The 22,794-nt window shown below is 43.7% G+C and overlaps 1 protein-coding gene across 1 annotated transcript in view; it reads right to left on the bottom strand.

The window, feature by feature from the left end:
* Nucleotides 1–5,300, bottom strand: part of LOC146346983 (gamma-1-syntrophin-like) — a 58,914-nt gene extending 53,614 nt beyond the window's left edge. The window contains exons 1-3 of the mRNA XM_084851456.1: nt 5,184–5,300; nt 3,039–3,155; nt 1,859–1,930 (exon numbers count right to left, since the gene is read on the bottom strand). Coding sequence (XP_084707582.1) covers nt 1,859–1,930; nt 3,039–3,155; nt 5,184–5,300 — 306 coding nt within the window. The remainder of the gene's footprint in view (nt 1–1,858; nt 1,931–3,038; nt 3,156–5,183) is intronic.
* Between the last annotated feature and the right edge of the window lie 17,494 nt (nt 5,301–22,794).

Below are 22,794 nucleotides of genomic sequence, written 5' to 3' on the forward strand. Positions count from 1 at the left end.
AGGCAGAAACAGGGGAGCAACTCTAGGATAAAAGGATGCCTATGCCTTCTACAATAAATGGGCATGATGCAGAGAGACTGGGTTGGTACTAATCATTGCCTTGAGTCCAACTATTTTTGTGATAAAAATTACTTATGAACACAGAATATCCAGACTCAGGGCCTTATCATGCCTAAATGACACCGGCTAGACGTTGTTACAACACTGAATCCCGAGAGACAATATTAAATTAAGATTGAAAGGGCTATGTTCCTGAAAAATTGCTTAATCGCTTAATGACAAATTACCAATTTCAAATTTAGTATAACTGGCAAACACTTCCTGCAGACATCGGTACTATTCATTTGTTACCATAATGTTGTGATAAAGCTGAATTTATTTTCCTATCACCAGATGTCACAGTGTAGTAATGTTGGGCAAATGATGACTTTCAATTCAGCTCATGATGGAAGACATTAGCCAAATAGACATTTCTGCATATATAATCCAAGAAATCATGCATTGTGAAATGCTTTTGCTATGTACACACACCCATACATGCACACAATGAATACCATTTGTAACATCTCCCCTTAAAATTATTTGTTATTACTCATTTGGTGCTTGGCATTTAAGTCTGTACATTTAAAATAAATTATAATATTGTAAACTTTAGCTTATTATGTTTGCATAAAATTTAAAAGCACAGATGGCAAGAGAAAATAAAAATCAAATAAGAATAGTTGCATTTTCACACGTGATACTGTTTTTTTAAAAAAAAAAAACAACCCCAAACCTTTCAGCACATGATGTCACATTATGTCACATTGGAGTGTTTTAAATGTAATATAAAAAGCAGAAAGGACAATTTCAAAACTGGATGTATATTCTGATCAAGGTGGCTCATGCATTCAGATTACAAATGTGGAACATGAAATTAAAATTTCTAGAGTCATCTGTTAAACTGCTGTAAATCCACAGTTCCATGCAAGCTGTGGTATTATTAACAAACTCTCCACTAATCTTTGGGAATACATTAAATAAAACTGAGTAAGAAATGACCCAGTGGATCATCTGTTCTACAACAACAGGGCCAGCTCCAGGTATGAGACAGCCCTCAGCCTAGGGCTCTCTTGTACCCCCCCCCCCGCACTGGTATCCACCCCCATTAACCCTGGCGGGCTTACTAGGTAGTACAGACAGCAGTGGTGCTCTGATGACTGCCAGGGCCTCTTAGAGCCACCATCTGAATTTCCTACAATTCCCCGGAACACCTCTGATGAAATGCTGCTCTAGGGCCTTGTGGGAAAACAGAATGGCTGTGCCGGGCTGCCATTTTTTCTCTAAGCTGTCCTGGTAATTGTGGGAACACAGCATGAGGGGGAGAGGGCAGGGCAAGCATCATCTGTGCCAGGCCCTGGATGCTGCAAGAGGTCGTCAGGCACTAACACTGGCCCTGAGAGTGCGGTAGTCCAATCCTGCTTGGAAATCAGGCCCTCTGGGCTGAAAATCCTACCCTTTTATTTCAGTTGTATATGGCATCTGTGGAATGACTGTGACTGTTCAGTGCTAAAAGGAAGTTACCTGATGCATGCTCTAAGGCCCTCTTCTCATTTTGCAGAATTCCCCCTGACACTGAATACAAAGTTCTGGAGCTAAATCCTGGCCTGCATGAAATTCTGACCCAAGGTTATATCAATTATTCTGGAACTGTTCACACCGACCATTAATCTGCACCAACTTGCTTTCAGTGGGTTATTTTGCTTGCAGCAGTTAAGGTAAGGTCTGCTTGGTGAAAGCATATATTCCTCATATAATATATCCCATGTATTATATCCCTTTCCCTCTTTCAATGAAGCGATTCTTTTATTCTTCATACCTTGAGTATTTTGTACATGATCTCATATACAGAAAATGTTCTTTCAGCTCGAGTCCAGTCCCACGTAGTAACCTTGAAATGCACAAAATATAATTGCATTGATTTTTCATCCAAGTATATATTTTGTAAAGTAATGACAGACTTGGATATACGGTATTGCCAGCCATTTTGCAGTTACTTCTGAAACATCCTCAAATTTTTTAAAATGAGGTTTATATCTACCAAGAATATCTGTACATGTGATGATCAGACTTGCTGCTATTATTGTTGTTGCCGTTATTACTAAGTGCCATCAGTGGGGAGGATGGTTTACAGAGAAACGTAAGTAAAACAGACAGGCCACTACCCCAGAGTTTTTAAAACCTACATTTTGACAGCAGGAAAAGCTGACCGTGTTAGGAATCCAACACATCCTGAAGGTTTTGTGGCCTGGGCAGAGCCTCCAAGCTGGCATGGACCTTCTAGCATGGCTGGTTCTTAGAGCAGTGCATAATGCTCCATTCACAGAAAGAACTTCAGGAGGTTTAGTGATCCCCTTCTCCTCTCAGTCCCCACAGCACAGCACACCCCATTCAGAAGGATCCTCTGACCCTCAGAAGAGAATTTTTAGGGGCTTAGAAGGACTACTGGGGGAGGAGTGGGTGGGCAAGCCACCTTCTACCCACCCCCTTCCATCAACTTATATCTTCATCCAAGCCTGTATGTGTGAACAAAAGAAACAGCTCAGGGCATCTCCCCAACTTCATTTTTTTTTTTTTGCTCATGTGGAAACAAAACTGCACGCTAGATAAAAAATAAATCAAGAACATTTTTGTTTGAAAGAAACTTCTCTCTCATAGTACTGAGAAAGCTCTAATATTTCCTCATGCTCATAGCGGAAAGCTGACTACAGTGCAGCACAAAGGTTTTCTTCTTGTTAGTTTCCCCAAACACAGCTGAGTAAAGGCCAAAGTGTTTCTATGTTTACCAAGAAATTTCAGTACTGGGAATAGACAAGATTTGTTGTCAGATTCCTTCTTCCCATAGCTATTTTACATCTATAAACCATTATTTCCCATTGTTGCCTTTCCTGGGACAAAGCTGCATGCAATGCTTAGAATTAACATAAAACCTGTATATCAGTGCCATAGAAAGCATCCGAATGTTTAATAGGCAAACACTATATTATAATGATACTCACTGGAGGTGCTATAAATTTATAAAGTGAAGAACCCCTCAATGCTAGAAACTTTGGTGTATACATTCGGTCCTGAAGAGAATCTTGCTCCCGTTCTTCTGTCCAGCCCATGTAGACTATCTGGCAGAAAAATCAATAGTTTTGACAAATTCTACACATATACCTCTTAAATAAAACACATACACTAGATATTCATTATGAAAATACACAGTGTCTAACAGACTGTTAATACAACTATCAACTGAAAATTCATGGGGTAATTGGACCTTGTGAAAATCCCTAACCGTTTATATAATGTGTGATCCAAAGTTTATGAGCATACAAAGCCATAGTTCACCACATAGAATTTCCAGCCTGAAATTTTTTAAACATACCTTTGTTAACAAAAAAGCATGACTAATTACAGCTCTTTGTCAACTAAATATCTTGGTAATTTTACAAAATAAATGGTGTTGCAACAAATATGCTTAGGCTAGATTCAAGCATGACTAATTTCAGCTCTTTATTAAGTAAATACCTTTGTAACTTTACAAAATAAAAACATAAGCCTGAAACAAATTTCACTGTCTTCCCTAAAAGGAAAATAACACATTTGTTTACTTTGAAAGATTCAACAACAGTGGCGTTGCAACAAATATGCTTAGGCTAGATTCAAGTGACATGTTGCTCATGTCATGACTGAAACCTTTATGTGACAGCTTTGTTACAGGAAACTGCTATTCTGTTCTATTGAGAGAGATTTCCCAATTTCCCAAATGTTATTCATAAAGCTGCCAAATCATAATATCCCATTATGGGTTCACCCTACTTCTTGTGAGCATAGTAATCTCCTAGTGGGGCATGAACCTGAAACTCTGGATTGAGCACGGAATTTGTGACCCAGTTGTCACAAGTTTTTGTCTGCTTTTGCGTCTTTTTGGAACTGGAAGAAACACAGATTTCACTACATCTGTAAATTGCATTCACTCGCAGCAGAGTACTTGGATGATAGAGTCTCTTTTATATATATATATAATGCCCTTGATTAAGATCTTAATTGAAATCATTCAGGCATAAGAAATTATGTTTTGTGCGCCTAGCGGTTTCTCCTTCTCTTGTTCCTACTCAGTTCAGCACCAGCATATGCAATGGATAGCCAAGAAGAGTTGCTGTGATCTATAGGAAAACTGTCTCCTGTTTGAACTTCTGTCTTTTAATGTACTTCCTATTGGAAAACAGGAACAGGCTTTATTTTTGTTTTGTTAGAATACTGTACACCAGGGGTGGGCAACATGCGGCCTGCGTGTGGCCCCCAGCCTTTTATTGCAGCTCCCTACTGCCCCTAAGTTGCTGCTCCCAAATTCCAGTGGTGCGGTAATGGTGGCCGCCAAAAAGAAGCAGGAAACAAGATGTGTGGGGAGTGGTTTTAATGCACATTTGCATTCCTCTGCCGCTTCTGGGAGCACAAAATTACACTTTTTAAAAAGGCATGTGCTCCCCATGAGCTTTGTTTTAAACTGAAAATATGGCTTTTTTGCCACTACTAAATTACTGCCAAAATTCAGTGGAAATTCAGGCTCAGATATTGCCCCCCCCCCGCTCCTGATCCTCAAAAGTTGCCCATTTCTTCTGTACACCCTGCTTCACAGACTCCTTGGTTGAACGGACACAAGTACTTTTAGACCTGATGCTGAGATCCTCCAACTATTAGTCATCAGAAACTTCACAGTCTGAACAGAGAGAATATTGTTGGAGGAGACAACTCAGAACTTCACTGCTTCTTTGAGATTGAACCCTTTTGTATCAGCCCCAAGACAAGTAACAAGACAAATGCTGGGTGTATTCTTCTGTGCTGGCCTTCAGGCAGATCTATGGCTGGGGGAGATTGTTCTAACCACTTTACCATGGGCAGATAATTAACTATTGAACTATCTCCAGAAGTGGCCTAACTAAAATTGTACTGAGTTCACTTATGTCCTTCACAAAGGTGAAGGGCTGAAGGACCAATTCAGATGGTCTACCCGAACGACATTTAGACCCACACTGGTTTCTAGAATGTCTTTGGGAAGTTTCCTGCTGAAACTGTGGTCTATCCTGTTAAAGTTCTAGCCTATAGGGATAGTGCAGGCGCCAACTGGGTCTGGGAATCCATTGGGCTCCCACACCTACCCGCGCCCCGAGACCATGCTCGCTCAGCCTCTGGCCTTGCTTGCCCCCACTCGCATCCTCTCGGACATTCCCCGCACTCACCCAGATCAGTGTGTGAGTACCCACCATTTTCCCCATCTTGTTTTTACAAAAAGAGAGGTCTTTAAGGATGTATATATTTAAATGTGTGCAAATTCAGGCTGGTAAAGGCTGATTTACAGAATATTAGAGGTGTAAATGGCCAATTTACATCTCTAACGTTGCATATATCAACCTTTTCCAGCCCTAATTTGCACCTATTTAAATATGTGCATTTTAATGACCTGCTTTCTTCATAAAAACAAGCTTGGGAAAATGGCGGGCATTCACGGATGGGATCCAGGGTGAGTGCAGGGAGCTTGTAGGGATGAAGCATGGGTCCAGTGGGGGGCAGCACTTTAGCAGGTGTCCACTGAAATTGGACAGGGGTGAGTCCATCCCTCCCTACTAGTCTATTTCTAGAACAAGAAGATTTCCATCATGGCTCATACACTGTTTCTCCTTCAGGCTTGAGCCTTTGAGATTCTGAACTACCAGATCCCAGAAATAAAGTTAATCAGGCCAGGCATAAATGAGAATTGGGGCTATTTATTAGTGAGGGATTTTGTTCATTGAGCAGATTTTCTCCCTGCAAGGCTTGATAATATTTCATAAAGTTTTTATTATTTTTATTATTAAATCTATTAATCGCCCATCTGGCTGGTCACCCAGCCACTCTGGGCGATGTACAGCATATAATAAAACAGTTTTAAACAATAAAATTCTACAATAAAAGCATTTTCTAAAATACCCTAACCCACCCCAAATGCCTGCCTGAACAACCACGTTTTTAATGCACGGCGGAAGCTCACCATTGTCATTCAACGAACACGATAAAACCATTCGTTCTGTGTAGATGCATTCATACTGGACTCCCCTTGCCCCCAATACTAAAGCAGTCATGAAATTTAAAAGCAATTGATCTTTGAGATATTGTTTCCTTAACTCTCTAAATCATGAGAAGGGATTAGATTGTTTTTACAGACAGCCCTTTCTTTTATTAAAGATTTATTAACATAAAAGGGCATGTCTGAGTCAGACTGTGTAACAGCTGCCACACTGTTAATGCAAAAAACTATATAGGCACGATCCTATGCATGTTCAGACAGAAAAAATCCTACAACCCCCATCATTCCCCAGCCAGTATGGATGGCTGGGGAATGCTGGGAGTTGTAAGACTTTTTTCTGTCTCAGCATGCATAGGTTTGCGCTCTGGAAATACCAGAAGCAATTTTCAAGACCATCTCTTACTGCATTGTAAGATGGGAATTTGATCCAAGGAGGAGGAGTGGGGGTGCTGATCCTATAGATTTACTGCTACTCCTGCTGCTGCACAGTAAGGAGCTTATCTTGTGGCAGCTTAAGGTGCAATCCTCACCTTGACAACAGGTCTGCCCACCTATGTAAAATCCACCTTACTATTAAAAGAAACAGGAGTCTGATAAACAGCTCACAGGATGCTACATAAGAGGCAGTCTCATGGTAAAAAAAAAACATGTTTTGTGGTGAAAAGGGAAGGGAGGACAGGGAAGTGGCTGCTATTTCTTGTCCTTACCTCTGAAGCACTCCATGGTCTTCACTGCCCCATCACTGCCCAGGGTACTTCCTGGGAAACTCTTGTGGTTTGCAATTATGTATACCCATTAAGTTGCATATCTTTGTGCCCCTCTTTTGTTGTGCTTTGAGCCACACCTGCCTTTGTCTTACCAAGGCTGCCAGCCCCTTGGGACCTTTGGGCTGGGCTTTGTAGTGTGAGGCACATGGCTAAGCATCCCTACTTCCAACAGCTTTTCTTTGTCTCCCTAGTATTGTAAACATCTTCCTTTAGCTGTAGTAGCCAAAACTGAAAACAGTTCTCCAAAACAGACCTTAACTGGTCTTGGGTATTACCATTTCTTGGGAATTATGCTTCTTTTAACAGTTTGCAGCACCAGTAACTTATGTTTGGTTTGTCGTCTATTAAAATCCCGGAATTCTTTCTCTATAATATTTCTGCTTAATCACAACCCACCATTTTATACCTAGGTATTTGGATTACCCAAACCACTAGTGCAGAGATGGGGAACTTCTGGTTCTTAAGGGTTTCCTGTGCAGCTCAGCAGCTTCTTCCCTTGGCTTGGCTTGGCTTGGCTTGGCCCAACTGAGCCTGGCCTTGCCCAGCCCCACCCTATCTGTCTCTGCCCTCCTATGTTATGGAGGGGGAAAGCTGTTATCTCCGATCAGCAGCTAATTGGAGGTAAGTGTTTTCCCCTACTTAGCACACAAAAAGGCTCCCTTTTCTCAGGGCTTAGTACTTATCTCTGATCAGCTGCATATCAGAGATAAGACTTTTCCACGGGGCCAGAGAAGGCAGGCTATGGGAGGAAACAGCTTAGTGATTTAGTCCTGCTTACTTGTGAGTAGTGAGTACTATAAGTTGAAAAGAATGGAATGGGGTAGTGGATTTTTCAACCCCAACCTCTTTTGCCCTTGACTGCCCCGACCTTTGCCTTTGGCCTCACCGTCTTCACTTTTGACACCATTCATCAATGGAATGTGGTCCCCAAGAGCTGCTCTGAAATGGAATTTGATTCTCAGGCAGAAAAAAGTTTGCCACCCCTGTGCTAGTAAAATATTTATCTGTCAGTACTGTGTTATGAAAGTGAATCTCATAATTCCTTTGCTCAGTTCATTAATAATGATGTTGAGAGGTACTGGAGCCAGGAATGACAAATATAAGACTGGACATAATACCTCTTTCCAGTCTGATATCCAGCATGTCTCAATTCTGTTTCCTTGTCATGGTAATTTCTTCTTTTTGGGTACATGACCCAAAGGTTGGAGGTTGTATGCCTGTTTCTGCCCATGTAGAGGACATCCCTCCCCAAGATGTGATCACTACTCTCAGAGAACAGCACCAATCACATGTTAAGAGGACAGGATTGATCCTGGATATGTTTTCCCCCCTCCCTCAGTTTTACAGGTGCCTTATACTGTTATAGGCAATATAGGAAGGCGTTTTATAAGCAAACAGTCCTGTCTACTTTTGGTAGGACCAACCTACATGAAGAAACCTGTTTTTCCACATAGATTTTTTCTTTATTTTAATGTACACTACAGGTCTATAATTAAGTTCTCAACACATATTACAAGTATTCCAAAAATAAAAACCATTTATTGGTTTGGACTGAGTATTCCTCAAGCTCTGAAGGCATTTATCATGCTGGAGTAAACAAGTCCAGTACAGAATTAAAATCAGTGTGCTAGCCTTTGGTAGGTAGGAAATGCTCAGCTGGTTTTATTTATATTTTTTAACATTTATGTCTTAAACTCTGTACACAGTGAAGACTCCTGGCAATGAATATTTTGCATTTTAGTACTTCCTTGTTCAATTGTATATGGTAATGATATTTTAACATATTTCTTTTTCTTGCCAAGTAAATTGAGAAAAAGACATATGAAACGTCAAAGCGCTGATTCCAGTATGGTTAATCATGACTAAGGGTGCAATCCTATAATACTTACCTGGGAGAAAGTCCCACTGAACTGAGTGGGATTTATTTTTGAGCAGGGATGTTTAGGACGTCAGTGGGACTTAATCATGACTAGTTTGAGCTGGATTGATACCTAATAATGAAAAAACTGCAAGCGATATTGATCGTAATTCCTTGTGCTTGCCCTTGCAGCCAGTTTGGAAACTGTGGTTAGTGCAGAATGCAGCAGCTACAGTAGGCTGCTAAGTAGAGCCCGCAGCCATGTTCGCATAAACACCTGTGTTAAAAGAACTGCCTGGTTGCCTTTAGCTACTAAGCCATGTTCAAGGTTATGCTGTTGACATACAAAGCCCTAAACAACTTGGGACCAGAATACCTAGCAGACCCCCTTCCCATATATTAGGGGTCCCCAAACTTTTAGGAGCCACGGGCACATTTCAGAATTTGAGAAAGTGCTGTAAGCACAAGCACAGAATGGGTCCCATGGAGGATGTGGCTAGACCCATAATAGCTGCCACGGAGGCCTGGCTAGTCAAGAGAGGTGGAGGGGGGAGAAATAGTGAAGCTTAGAGGCTGGGAGGGGAGAAATAGCAAGGCAAAGGGGGAGAGGGGAGAGAAAGAGTGACGCTAGAGGTTAGGAGGGGAAAGAAACAGTGAGGTAAAGAGGTGTGGGGGGCAGAAACAGCAAGGCTTGATACTGGGAGTGGAAAGAAGCAGGAAGATAAAGGGTGAGTAGGAGAGAAAGAGGCTAGGGGCTAGGAAGGGAGAGAAAGAAGAAGGCTAGGGAGAGATATAGTGAGGAAATGGGCTGGGTAGAGAGAAACAGCAAGGCTAGAGGCTGAGAGTGGAGAGATACAGAGAGAAAGCAAAGGGTCTGTGTGGACAGAAGATGGGAAGCAACTCTTTCCTTCTCTTCCTGCCCTCTGACCAGCAGCAGGTTCAGGTACAGGAAGGAGAACCTGGTGCCCTAAATTTGTTTAATTTTTTAATTAGAAATAAGTTTTTGAAGGGGACAGGGAGTAGAGAGCTTTGTTGGCACCACTGGAGGTCCCCGTGGGCATCATGGTGCCCGTGGGCTCTGTGCTGGGGACTCCTGCCCTATATATACCAAGACAACCATTAAGATCTTCAGAGGAGGCCTTGACTGGTTATTCTGTGACCAACGGAATGTCGCCATGTAATATATTGAAGGCAGGTCTTCTCAGTGGTGGCGCCCACCCTGTGAAAAACCCTCCCCTGTGCAGTTCAGGAGGCAAAAAATGGGATATATTTCAAAGCCCTCCTGAAAACACAGCTGCTCACCCAGGCCTTCTCTGGCTTGTAAGTAATTCGAATTGATCATATGCTATTCCATCGTAATGCTTTTTCTTTGTTCTGTTTTGTTATTGTAGTTTTTGCATTGTTTTTAATAGTGTATTTTAATTGTATTTGTTTTGCTGTTTTAGTTGAAATTGTTTTAAACAGTGTTTTTATACTGCATTTAAATGTGATTTTTAATATTGGTATGTGAACTGCTTAGAGATTTGTAATATTAAGTGGTATATGAGTATTATTAATAAATAGATATTCTCAAAATATTCCATACACATAAAATGTGTCTTCATTTCTTCATTGGCAGACAGCTACCTGCAAATGCTAGCTTACTGCATTATTTAAATTTATTCCATGTTTCCTGGGATTTAATAGAGTACGTTAAGGAGACATCATTAATCTCCTTTCTGCTAATAAGTAATTCACTCTTTTAAATTCACTTTGGTGACAAAATACAGACACTCCCAATGAAGACAATTTGTCAGACAGTTTGCTGTTGAAGTAAATTGCTTTCAGTAAGAGTAAAATAGTACAGTACAATTAATTAAGGACAACATACTTTGTGGGATGCAATCCACAAGTCAATGTGTGGCAGTGTATGGCAAAATTTCCATTGATTTTAATGGATCTGGTTCTTCCAGTGAAATGTCAGTAATAGTATTCTCTGGCCAAGAGTTACAATGTGTGAAGGTAATCCGCTGGAAAGTGGAAATACACTGGAACACTTAACAAGTTCAAAGTAGACCAATTACCAAATCGTTATACTGCACAGAGTAATTTACGGGGGGGGGGGGATGGGAACTTCAGGAGGAGAAACAGTGCTGAGCTTAACACAAATATGAACCAAACAATTTGCATTCCTTGGATTCTGATAGTTCTGCCCAAGGGAAAAAAACCTGTAGTAGAATATTTAAATATGCTAATATCAGCCCCACAGTAAAATGTATCAGATCTTCATCAAAAAGTTGCTTTGTTTGTTTGTACTACTTGTAATGTATAAAGGAATATTTTGATTACATTTGAAGGCATAAATTGGGTCAGGTGGTTATGAAAATGTGTGTGTGTGTTCACCCAATACTGAAATTCATATATATTAGCATCCATAGGAGCTGATATATTTCTAGTTTCATACAAGCCAGTGTTTTCACTGTCTTTTGAATCATTGATATTTCCCATTTACTTGCCATATAACTCATCTGCATAGTAACTTAGGAACATCCCTGTTAGATTTATCACTGGAAGGATCCCATTGTGCTTCCTTCAAGAGAATGTTGCAGTTTGTTCAAGGACCTGGAAACATTTGTTGTCAGCTTCAACAGACCTGTTCTCCAAAAATTATTTGATATGAGAGTTTCCTACACATTTTGACCAAGGATTTACCATGCATCAGGGTATCATACACTGCCACTCATTTCCCCCAGAAAATCCACAGCAGAACATTATTTGCTGTAAAAAAAAAAAAAAATCATTGCTGTGAAAGACAAATTGAACTGGGACTGCACATAAGTCCAGAAGACTTAGTAGGCTTGGATTAACTTATAAGTATTGGGGCAGTGGGGATAAAACATGCTTTTGATAAAGCTTCTTGTATGTTTGATTTCCTGAGGAACGATCTTACAGCCATGGCTTATATCTGGGCTCCCACACAGCTTGGTATTAATTTATACTCGGGCACTACAAATTTATATTCAGGCACTATATAAAGTAGCTGAGGATCAAGGAAAACTTATTTATTTCTAAATAACTCCCCTTATCTCCTTGTCTGTGCAACAAGACATTTTGTTGCTGTAATTTAGTCTCTCTGAGCATTCTTTTATCTTGATTTCCTGCTGTGCTGCCTGCATTCTGACTTCTGAAGCTAGTCTACTGTGATCTATCTTAGTTTATGGCTCTAGATACAACCTTCAACTGTATCTTCAGCAGAAACTGCAGACCTACTCCTATATGAGCAACCCCCCCCCCCAAAAAAAAACCAGCTGCACAAAGTGTATGGCTCCTGATACATTTCAAGAATGTCTCTTTATCAAGGGGAATTATGATTACATTCACAACTTCTAAATAATGCTTAGAACTCCTTCCTTTAGATTGCTTTTAACCTGAAGCTAAGCAAGTTTAGGTCAGGTCAATACCCACATGAAAGTAGAATCCCATGTGTGCTGCCTTGAGTTCCATTACAGGCAAAAGGCAAGACATAAATGTATTAAGTAAATAAATAAATGATCTCAGGCAAATCTGTATTAAGGCAATAAGGGTATAAAAGTGTTGAAACTAAATGATGATTAATGAAAATTAAAATCCAATCGATTGATTATGCATCTTGTTTTATCACATTCCCAATATTTTAGTGTTGGGGTTGTGTTAAAAAAAAAAAAAAGCTCTAAGATCACAAATATCACAATTAATCAAACTTGATAATGCATAGTTATAAGATAAAATTGCCGGCATAATTATACTGCAGAGGACAGGGTAATTTGTCTTTTTAAAGATAAATCAATGCCTGTAATTGAAAGAGGACATAATAATCAAGGAATACAATTCCATTTTCAAACCTTGAAGTAATATGCACCCCCACACGTACACCCAGCTATAACGTATATAGAAATAACAATGTATAATCATTTTCCATTTTCATTCCTTCATATAATCACCATGGGAGCCTGAGAAACTGCGGGTTGTCAAAAGCCACCCACCTATATGAAAGTACATTGTGACAATCTGAGCTACTGAAATAGTTTTATGAAATCATTCTTTGGACCTGTGATCATATGAGCTTTTATTTATTTATTTAAAAAATGCCCTGCTTTCCTTTGTAACATAAACTCAAAGCAGTTTACAAAAACATCATAAAACACAATAAAAACATGTCAAATTACAAACATCAATTCCATACATTAAAACCAAAAGCAGGCTAAAACAATTGGGCATAAAAATTGGGAGACAGAATTTTAACCCATACTAAAAAGCTAAAGCTCAGACTTTTAGTATGGGTTAAATGACATTTAAAAAATGTAGTAGCTCAGCTAAAGAGGAAGAGGTAACTAAACCTCTCTAGGGAGGGAGTTCCACAGCCTGGGTGCTACAACAGAAAATGGGCTGTCTCATCCCCATCAATCGTCCTTCTGGAAGTGGCAGAGACATAGCGGAGCTTCTGAGGTTCAATGTAGTGCATAGACCGAATTTTATGGGAAGAGGAGGTCCTTCAAATATCCTGGGGCCAAATCATTTAGGGATTTATAGATGAGAACAAGCACTTTGAATTTCACCTGGAAACAAACTGGAAACCAGTGCAGATGCAACAAAATGGGGGTGATATGATCAGCAAAGTGGGTTTAGAAATCAATCTGGCTGCTGCGTTTTGCACCAGCTGAAATTTCTGAATGCTTTTCAGAGGCAGCCACATGTCCTGTGTTACAATAAGCCAGTCTGGATGTGACCAGGGCATCTCTGACAGTGGGTAGATCTGCTTCATTCAGGAAGGGGCATCGTGGGCACGCAAGCTGAAGCTGGGCAAAAGCAGTCCTAGTCGCACGTGTCACCTGAGCCTCCAGGAATAAGGTCATGTCCAGAAGCACTCCCAAGCTGTGGACCTGCTCTTTCAAGGGGAGTACAACCCAATCCAGAACAGAACATATCCCACTCCTAATTCAGCTCTCTTACTGACCAACAGCATGTCTGGCTTAAGTCTCACTTTAACCTCATCCAATCCACTATTGCATTCAGATACTTGTTCAAAACTTCAACTGCTTCTTTGGCATCAGACAAAAAGGAAAGCTTGATCTGGAAGTAATCTGCATATTGATGACAGATATCCCCCAAACCATAGGGATGTATGAAACACCTATCTGCTGTTCCGGGGGGGGGGGGGTCCACAGGGGGAGGAGCTCTGCAATTCCGCAGAGCTGCCGGCCAGCTCTGTAGCGCCAGTGATACGGCCACCATTGCCGTATCACTGGCTGAGGCTGAGTGACTCCAGGTGCAAATGGCGTCTGTCCAGAGTCACTCAGCCTCAGCCAGCAGTATGGCAATGGCGGCCATATCGCTGGCGCTATGGAGCTGATGGCAAGGAGGATCCAGCCGGGGAGGATTCCCCAGAGAGGTGGAGGTAGGTGCTCTGTTCCTCCATGGACTCTGGAGGCCAGATTCTTTTGAATCCAGCCTCACTGGGGTCCGTGAAGGAATTCTCCACCATCCCTATCCATGCATGATCTCCCCCAGTGGTTTCATGTATATGTTAAATAGCATGGTGGACAAGACAGAGCCCAGAAGATCCACGCAGGCTAACAGCCGAGCGGTTGAACAGGAATCCCCAAGCACCACCATCCACAATCCGTCAGCCATCCCAGCCCCCCGCCCCCCACTCATCCACTCACCTACATACACAGTAAGTCATGCTGATTTCTAGGGCTGTGCACTGCTTCAGTCCGAATCCCAAATTCTGAAGCAAATCGGGGTGATTTGGACTGCTTCAGTCTCAATCCAAAGAGCTTCGGAGCACTTCAGACAATTCTGAAGCCCAGACAGCCTGTCTGAGCAAATATAACAACTTGCTAGAGAAGGGACAGGAAGAGGAGGAGTTGGGAGCAGGGAACTGAGCCTTGGAAAGTGACATCTCTAGGTGCTAATAGGGCTGCATTTATAACCCGGCAGTTTGTTTCCTTGCTTTGTACTGTTTGCTCTTTGGCTCCCTGCCCTTCTCAATTACTATTCCTTCCCTTCCCATTTTTTAACTCTCTATATTCTTATAAAAAACCAAAGAATACAAACAAACAAAAACACCCAACCCCTTTTCTCTTCTGTTAGGCTTTAGTGTTATTTCCCTTTCCCTCACCCCTTAGCTTGTAAGTAGTTTTTTCTTTCTGTATCTGCTTTACTTTTGGTCTTGTGTGCTGTGTGAGTGCACCACACACATTATTGTGCACAAGCAAAGTGTGTGGCCAAAGCAATACACTAATACACAGTCCAATATATGCTGTAGGGTGAAGCAGTATTCAATCCACATACAAAGCATCATCACTTTTGCCAATTTTCCAAGACACTTTGCCTGTTGCTTGTTTACCGTTGTGTACATCAAATGTCCATGAGAAGAATATGATCAGGCTAGGCTATATACATTTTTTTAAAAAAAAACACAGATGTTTGCTTCATCTTAGCCTTCCTGGGGAAAAGGGCTGCCAAAATGATCAGGGGGCTGGAACAACTCCTCTATAAAAGGCTTCAATGTTTGGGCTATTTAATTTAGAAGAAAGGTAAAGAAGGGGGGAGGTTTATAACATTATGTGGAGTACAGAAAGTGCAGCATTGCAATTAATAAATAAACCCCTCTGAGTTCAGTCAGTGTGACTTTTCCAGGTAATGTGGATTGCAATTTGCAGCCAAAGAGATGTTTAATTTTTCTTTCTTCCCTGAATGAGAGCCTCGGGGTCAGTGGCAAATTCAGGACAGACAAAAGGAAAGTACTTTTGCACTTTAAAAAAACAAACAAAAAAAACCAAACCCCCTACACCAGAGATTAGGGATAGTGACCTCCTAATTGTCACTTTCTGATTAGGATCAATTGGGGTTGGACTCGATGGTCTTATAGGCTCCTTCCAACTCTACTATTCTATGATCCCCTGTGTGGCTGACAATTTTTTTACCTTTTCGTTTCTGAGAAAAGGAAATTTTATGCATGGCTAGCACAAAAACAGCTGGGCAAAACTGTCTGATGTTTGGCAGATTCAGTCACCTCCATTGCGGCTGGCAGTTGCCCAAATTTCATGTACTTCTGTAAGCACTGAAAAATTATAGCTCTTTGCTTTGAGAGATTTCCATGAAGATGCAAACTTTACGTGCACCTAGCACAAAAACTACTGGGCAAAACTATCTGAAGTTTGGCAGATTCAGTCACCTCCATTGGGGCTGTCAGGTCCCCAAATTTCATATATTTATCATAAAAACTGAATTATGGTCATTTCTGTTTTCCAGTGCAAGTCAATGGGAAAACATCAAAACTGAATAATTCAGATCTGAATCCAAAGCGAATCAGATTGTTTCTAAATAAGTCTGAAGGAAATCAAAACTGATTCAGAAGATCCGAATCAGCCTCCAAAGCAAATGGGGCATGCACAGCCCTACCAATTTCTCACCAACTTTTTACAAAGTTAGATGAATTCTAGGCAACTTCTGGCAATTGAACAGTCCCTAATATTTTTCTTCCTGAAAAGTACAGAACTGATCCTTTCAAAAATGCATTTGATGACTCCAGAAGGCTGATGTGAAAGATAGATGAGGCATACACTTGGTGTAAAATAAGTTAGTGTTAGTACTTAAGGGAAGAAGATGAATGGAAGGGCAGCTGTAGACTTTGAAAGGCAGCAAGATCATTTGCAACTTAAAATATATTTTCTCATTTGTCTTAGCCTATCTTTAGAGCAACATTGAAGGAGCTGTGTGTGTGTGTGTGTAGTAATGTGACTTTCAGGTTCTCACAATATTTCATCCACACACACACAAATCTAACATTAACTTATCACAATACAAGAAAGATCCCTTCTTATTTCAATAAATCAAAGTGCTTATATTGCAAGTTTATTTTCAATGGAGTGCAGCAAAAACACACTCACATGACTAAGGTTATGAGAGAAGGAAATGGCAAGCCAAAACACATGAACATGAAGAGATAGACTCAGGCATTCTGTCCCAAATCTCTTATCTTCCCAAAAGGTGTAGAGAAGAGACAGCAAGACGTGGCAAAACAGGGAAAGTCAGCCTGGAAGTACTTTGGGATCTACTGGTAGATCTATGGCTGATTTGCAGTAGATTGGCAGAATTTTCTGGCTCTCAATTATTAAGTGATAGTGAGAACAAAATGATTCCCTGCCCGCCCCCAAATTAGTTCTGGGGGAGGGGTTGGGAGGAGTGGATTATTTTGGAAGAAAAGAAAACAGTGAGCTCGATTCTGGTGGTGAAAACAAAGTTCCCCGTCTGATTCAGGCAACCTGTTCCTTAGTGCTCCATGTACACCCTTTGCACCTGGTTCCAGTTGGTGGATCTTGGGATTCTAGTTGGTGGATCTTGGGATTCAGTACAGCTGAAGTGAACCCCTGGTGTAAAGGAAGTGCAGCAGAAATTTGCTTACATCTTTTGTAGCCCAGTTTTAAGTATACCTACTTAAAAGTGAGTGTAGGCTCAATGTATTATTATTCACTATTATTTACTATTTATTGAATTTCTTAGTCACCTTTCTCTTTAAAAAGACCCAAGGTGACTTACAACAAAATGATTAAATCATACAAAATATCAACGAGTTAAAAACAATTGCCACTAAAACTACCAAAACATAATAAAACAACTAAAACTCCTGATGAACTTCATGTCTTTAAAGCCTAACCACTGCTTCTACCATGTAAACTGGGAATTTGGGAGCGGGGCACAATTCGCACAGGGGAAGCTTCAGGCAGAAACCTCCCCCTGCCTGCTTTCTCCTCTCCAATAATTCTGTCTTATCAGCTGCATCTCCCTCCAGCCCAGGTTCCTGACCCATTCAAATGCCATCAGCCTTTGCTCGTGAAATAAGGGGAAACTGATGAAGAGTGGAATCCCAGAGCTTTTCTACATGAGGCATTTATTGTGCACTCATCATTTCCTACTCACAGATGTTTACGGGTTCTTTAGATGATGACATGACACTCCAGTTTTGCTTCTGTTTTCAGCACTTGTTTTGAAACAGCACTTTTGGTGAGTTTTTTTTTTTAGAACAGGGAATATGGGGTATTATTTCTGAAAGTGAAAGAAAACACTGTCTGCACTGGTGTATTTGTACTATTCCGCTATACCACAGTGCCACCTAGAAGTTATGTAGGAGAAAAGCAGGAAAGGAACACTCCTTGTGTAGTGCTCGGATCTCAATTCTGCGGTGAAACCAAAAGTAGATGCAGCAGATTAACAGCCTCATTTATTTATTTATTTATTTATTTATTATTTAATTTATTAATCGCCCATCTGGCTGGTCACCCAGCCACTCTGGGCGATGTACAACATACAATAAAACAATAAAATTCTACAATAAAAACATTTTCTAAAATACCCTAACCCACCCCAAATGCCTGCCTGAACAGCCACATTTTTAATGCATGGCGGAAGCTCATTAAAGAGGGGGCATGACGGAGTTCCCTAGGGAGGGAGTTCCACAGAGTGGGGGCCACTACAGAAAAGGCTCTCTCCCTCGTCCCCACCAGTCTAGCTGTCCTGGCTGATGGGACAGAGAGAAGGCCATCCGAGGCTGATCTTGTTCAGCAGCCTGTCTGGTGCTGCTGGAGGCGCTCCTTAAGATAGGCTGGGCCGGAACCATATAGGGCTTTAAAGGTCAAAACCAACACCTTGAATTTGGCCCAGAAAACAACTGGTAAACAGTGGAACTCCTTCAGCACTGGAGTGATGTGATCTCGCCGGCAGCTGCCTTTAATCAGGCGAGCCACTGCATTCTGTACCAGCTGCAGCTTCCGAACCGTCTTCAAGGGTAACCCCACATACAGCGCATTACAGTAGTCTAAACGAGAGGAGACCAGGGCATGTACTACCGATGGGAGCAGATGGTCGGGAAGGAAGGGGCGCAGCCGCCGTATCAGATGGAGTTGATACAGCGCTGTCCGGCTCACAGCTGACACCTGAGCCTCCATGGACAGCTGGGAGTCCAAAATGACCCCCAGGCTGTGGACCTGGTCTTTTAAGGGTAGCCGTACCCCATTCAACACCAGGTCAACATCCCCTAGCCTCCTCTTGTCTTCCACCAAAAGTACCTCGGTCTTGTCAGGGTTCAGCTTTAGACTATTCCTCCCCATCCAGCCATTCACCATCTCCAGACATTTGGACAGGGATTCTACGGCCAACCTTGGTGAAGATTTGAATGAGAGGTAGAGCTGCGTGTCATCTGCATATTGATGACACTGCACCCCAAACCTCCTGATGATAGCCCCCAGTGGCTTCACATAGATGTTAAATAGCATTGGGGAGAGGATGGAACCCTGTGGCACCCCACAAGTGAGTGGCCACGGGTCCGAAACCTCCTCTCCCAGTGCTACCCTCTGGTACCTGCCGGAGAGGAAGGACTGGAACCACCGCAATACGGTGTCTCCAATGCCCAACCCCTCCAGGCAGTCCAGGAGGATACCGTGGTCAACAGTATCAAAAGCCGCTGAGAGGTCAAGGAGAACAAGGAAGGAGCATTCACCTCTATCCAGAGCCCTCCTCATATCATCTACCAAGGCGACCAAGGCCATTTCTGTCCCATGCCCAAGCCTGAAGCCCGACTGAAATGGGTCTAGATAATCAGTTTCTTCCAAGTGTGCCTTCAACTGCACCGCCACCACCCGGTCAATCACCTTGCCCAAAAATGGAAGATTTGAGACTGGGCGAAAGTTGTTCAGAACTTGAGGATCCAAGGAGGGCTTCTTTAAGAGCGGTCTTATCACTGCCTCCTTGAGGGCTGATGGCATCACTCCCTCCTCAAGGGAGGCGTTCACCACTGCCCTGATCCCCTCACCCAGTCTCTCTCTGCAGCCCATAATGAGCCAAGATGGGCAAGGATCAAGTAAGCAGGTGGTCGGCCTTACAGATGAAAGCACCTTGTCCACTTCATCAGGAGGAAGAAGCTGGAACCGATCCCACAAAACCGGTTTGCCACAGGCCGCCTCTTGCTCACTAACTGTATCCACAGCATGCAGAGTAACACACCTAATCTGATCAATTTTATCTGCAAAGTGCCTTGCCAAGGCCTCACAGGAGGCCTTAGAATGCTCCAGTGGTTCTGGAGCCACAGGACCGACCACGCTCCGCACCACTTGGAACAGCCTCCTGGGACAGCACTCTGCAGACGCGATGGAGGCAGCATAATATTCCTTTTTTCCTGCCTTCACCGCCACGTGATAGGCTGAAGATACAGCTCTAGCCCGTGTCTGATCGTCTTTGGAGCGAGACTTCCGCCACTGGCGCTCTAGCCGTCTCACCTCCTGTTTCAGAGCTCGTAACCGCGGATTGAACCATGGTGCAGTCTGAGCCCTGTTCAGGGGGAGAGGGCGTTTCGGAGCCACCTGATCTAATGCCCCAGTGATTGCGGCATTCCAGCCACCCACCAGGGTCTTGACCGAGTGGCCGTTGGTGTGCCCCAGAGAATCCCCAAGCGCGTTCAGGAATCCATTTGGATCCATAAGACGCCTGGGGCGGACCATTTTAATGGGTCCTCCACCCCTGCGGAGGGGTTGTGGAACCGAGAAGTCCAACGTCACCAGATAGTGATCTGACCATGACAAGGGGGTGGTAGATATACCCCCGACTTCCAGATCACTCCCCGCTTCTCCAGAAACAAACACAAGGTCTAGTGCATGACCGGCTACATGGGTGGGCCCAGATAGAATATGGTGCAGCTCCCAGGAGGCCATGGTCTCCATGAAGTCCCGAGGTGATCCTGTGAGGATGGCCTCTGAATGTATGTTGAAGTCCCCCAACACCAATAAGTTAGGGGACTGTACACGCACATCAGAGACCACCTCCAGCACCTCGGCCAGGGAGTCAGTTGTGCAGCGGGGTGGACGGTACATGAGCAGAAGCCCCAGACTGCCCTTCGGGCCCAACCTCCAGTACATGCACTCAGCAACCTTGGTCTCCCGGAGAGGGGGTCTGGTGAAGACCAAGGACTCTCGGTAGATAACAGCCACTCCCCCTCCCCGATCCCCAGCCCTCGGCTGCTGTGCATACGAAAATCCGGCTGGACACATGGCTGCAAGGGTTGGAGCAGCAGCCTCGGCCAGCCAGGTCTCCGTAATACATGCCAGGTCTGCACCCTCATCCAGAATCATGTCATGGATGAGGGAGGTTTTCTGGGTAACAGACCTGGCATTGCAGAGCAGCAAACGAAGGCCAGAAGATGGGGTCACGCCTCCCTCAGCCATCCTTTGGCTCTGGACAGGCCCGGAGCAGGGGACAGATACTACACATCTCTCCCTTGTTCCCCTTACATGGTGTGGCCTGCCCCTAGCGCTCCGCCAGCGCCTGCCGCCCAGCCTCGGTATGTTCTGGCCCCCAACACTCCCCCCACTGCCTCCATCAGGTGGACACATGCCCCCTCGCTCCTGCCTATCAGGCAGGCTACCCACCCCTAAAAACGCAACAAAATCTCCCAGAAAAACAAACAAACAAACAAACAATTAAAAATCCCCTTAAAAATAATGCCAGGCCGGAGTCCACAGGGAAGGCCTGGTGGTGGTGGTGGTGGTGGTGTTGGTGGCGGCGGCGGCAGTGGCGGCGGCGGCAGCAGCAGCAGGCACCCGGTGGTGGTGGTGGTGGTGGTGGTGGGTGGTGGTGGTGGTGGTGGCCTCTCCTGCAGGCCCTGGCTCTCCCAGGCCACCTCAGCCAGCCAGCTTATGTAGCCCCTCCAGGGAGGGGCAGGTGGAGCAACACAGCTGGCTCTGTACCTGGGGGCCTGGTCCTGCAGGGACTGGCGGTCTGCCAGGCAGAAGTCTACAGGGAAGGCCTGGTGGTGGTGGTGGTGGCAGCGGCAGCAGGCCCGGCAGCAGGCCCAGCAGCAGGCCCGCCTCTTCCCCGGGGGGTGGTGGTAGCCTCTCCTGCAGGCCCTGGCTCTCCCAGGCCACCTCAGCCAGCCAGCTTATGTAGCCCCTCCAGGGAGGGGCAGGTGGAGCAGCACAGCTGGCTGGGTACCTGGGGGCCTGGTCCTGCAGGGACTGGCGGTCTGCCAGGCAGAAGTCTACAGGGAAAGCCTGGTGGTGGTAGTGGTGGCGGCGGCAGCAGCAGCAGCAGGCCCAGCAGCAACAGGCACGCCTCTTCCCCGGTGGTGGTGGTGGTGGCCTCTCCTGCAGGCCCTGGCTCTCCCGGCTCATGAAGAAAAGCCCTATGCAAGTTCACTCAGAAAGGTGCAAAAAGGAAGGGGGGGAGCCAAAATGAGGCTGTTAATTCCAGGAGGTTTGGAAAAGGTCGATTGGGCCTTCTTGGTTCCGGGGGGGGGGGGAAGATGAGTAAAGCCAGGGAGACATGATTGAAATTTATACCATTATGCATATTATGGAGAAAGTATGAAAGAAAGGAGCTTTCTACTGGGATCATCCAATGAAAATGATTGCTAGGAGATTCAGGACAGGCAAAACAAGGAACTAATGCATGGGATTGCCTGCCACAAGATGCTTTGGTGGCCACTAACTTAGATGGCTTTGAAAGGGGGGATTAGACAAACTAATGGCGGATAAAGCTATCGATGGCTACTATGATGGCTATTTGCAACCTCCAGGAACAGAGGCAGTATTCCTCCCAGTATCAGTTGCTGGGCAACAATAATGGGAGAGGCTATGTCCTGCTTGTGGGCTTCCCAGAGGCACGTGGTTGGCCACTGTAGACTAGTATGACCTTTGGTCTGATCCCTCATGGCAATTCTTATGTTCATTGGGGCTTACTCTCAGGTAATTGTGCACAATTGTAGCCAAACTCCTTGACAAACTCAGAGAACTGCATTTTGAGAAACTGCATTTTATCCTCACAATAACTTTGTGGGCAATGTCAGGAGGAGCAATCATGACCGGCAATTCAAGGCAATGCGGTGATCTCGAAAGCTAATTACACTCAGGATCACAGCTCAAAACAAACTCCACAAAGACTCATTAAAATCCCCAGGTGAATTAAATGTAATTCCAATTAGATTGTTTTCAAAACCTATTGAACAATGGACACAAGCTGAGGTTGAATTCCATTGCTTGCTATGAAAGAATAAAACACATGCTTAAGTCGAA

This window comes from Heloderma suspectum, chromosome 4 (assembly GCF_057233095.1).
Source record: "Heloderma suspectum isolate Gila_16-S chromosome 4, 16-S_ref, whole genome shotgun sequence".
NCBI lineage: Eukaryota > Metazoa > Chordata > Lepidosauria > Squamata > Helodermatidae > Heloderma > Heloderma suspectum.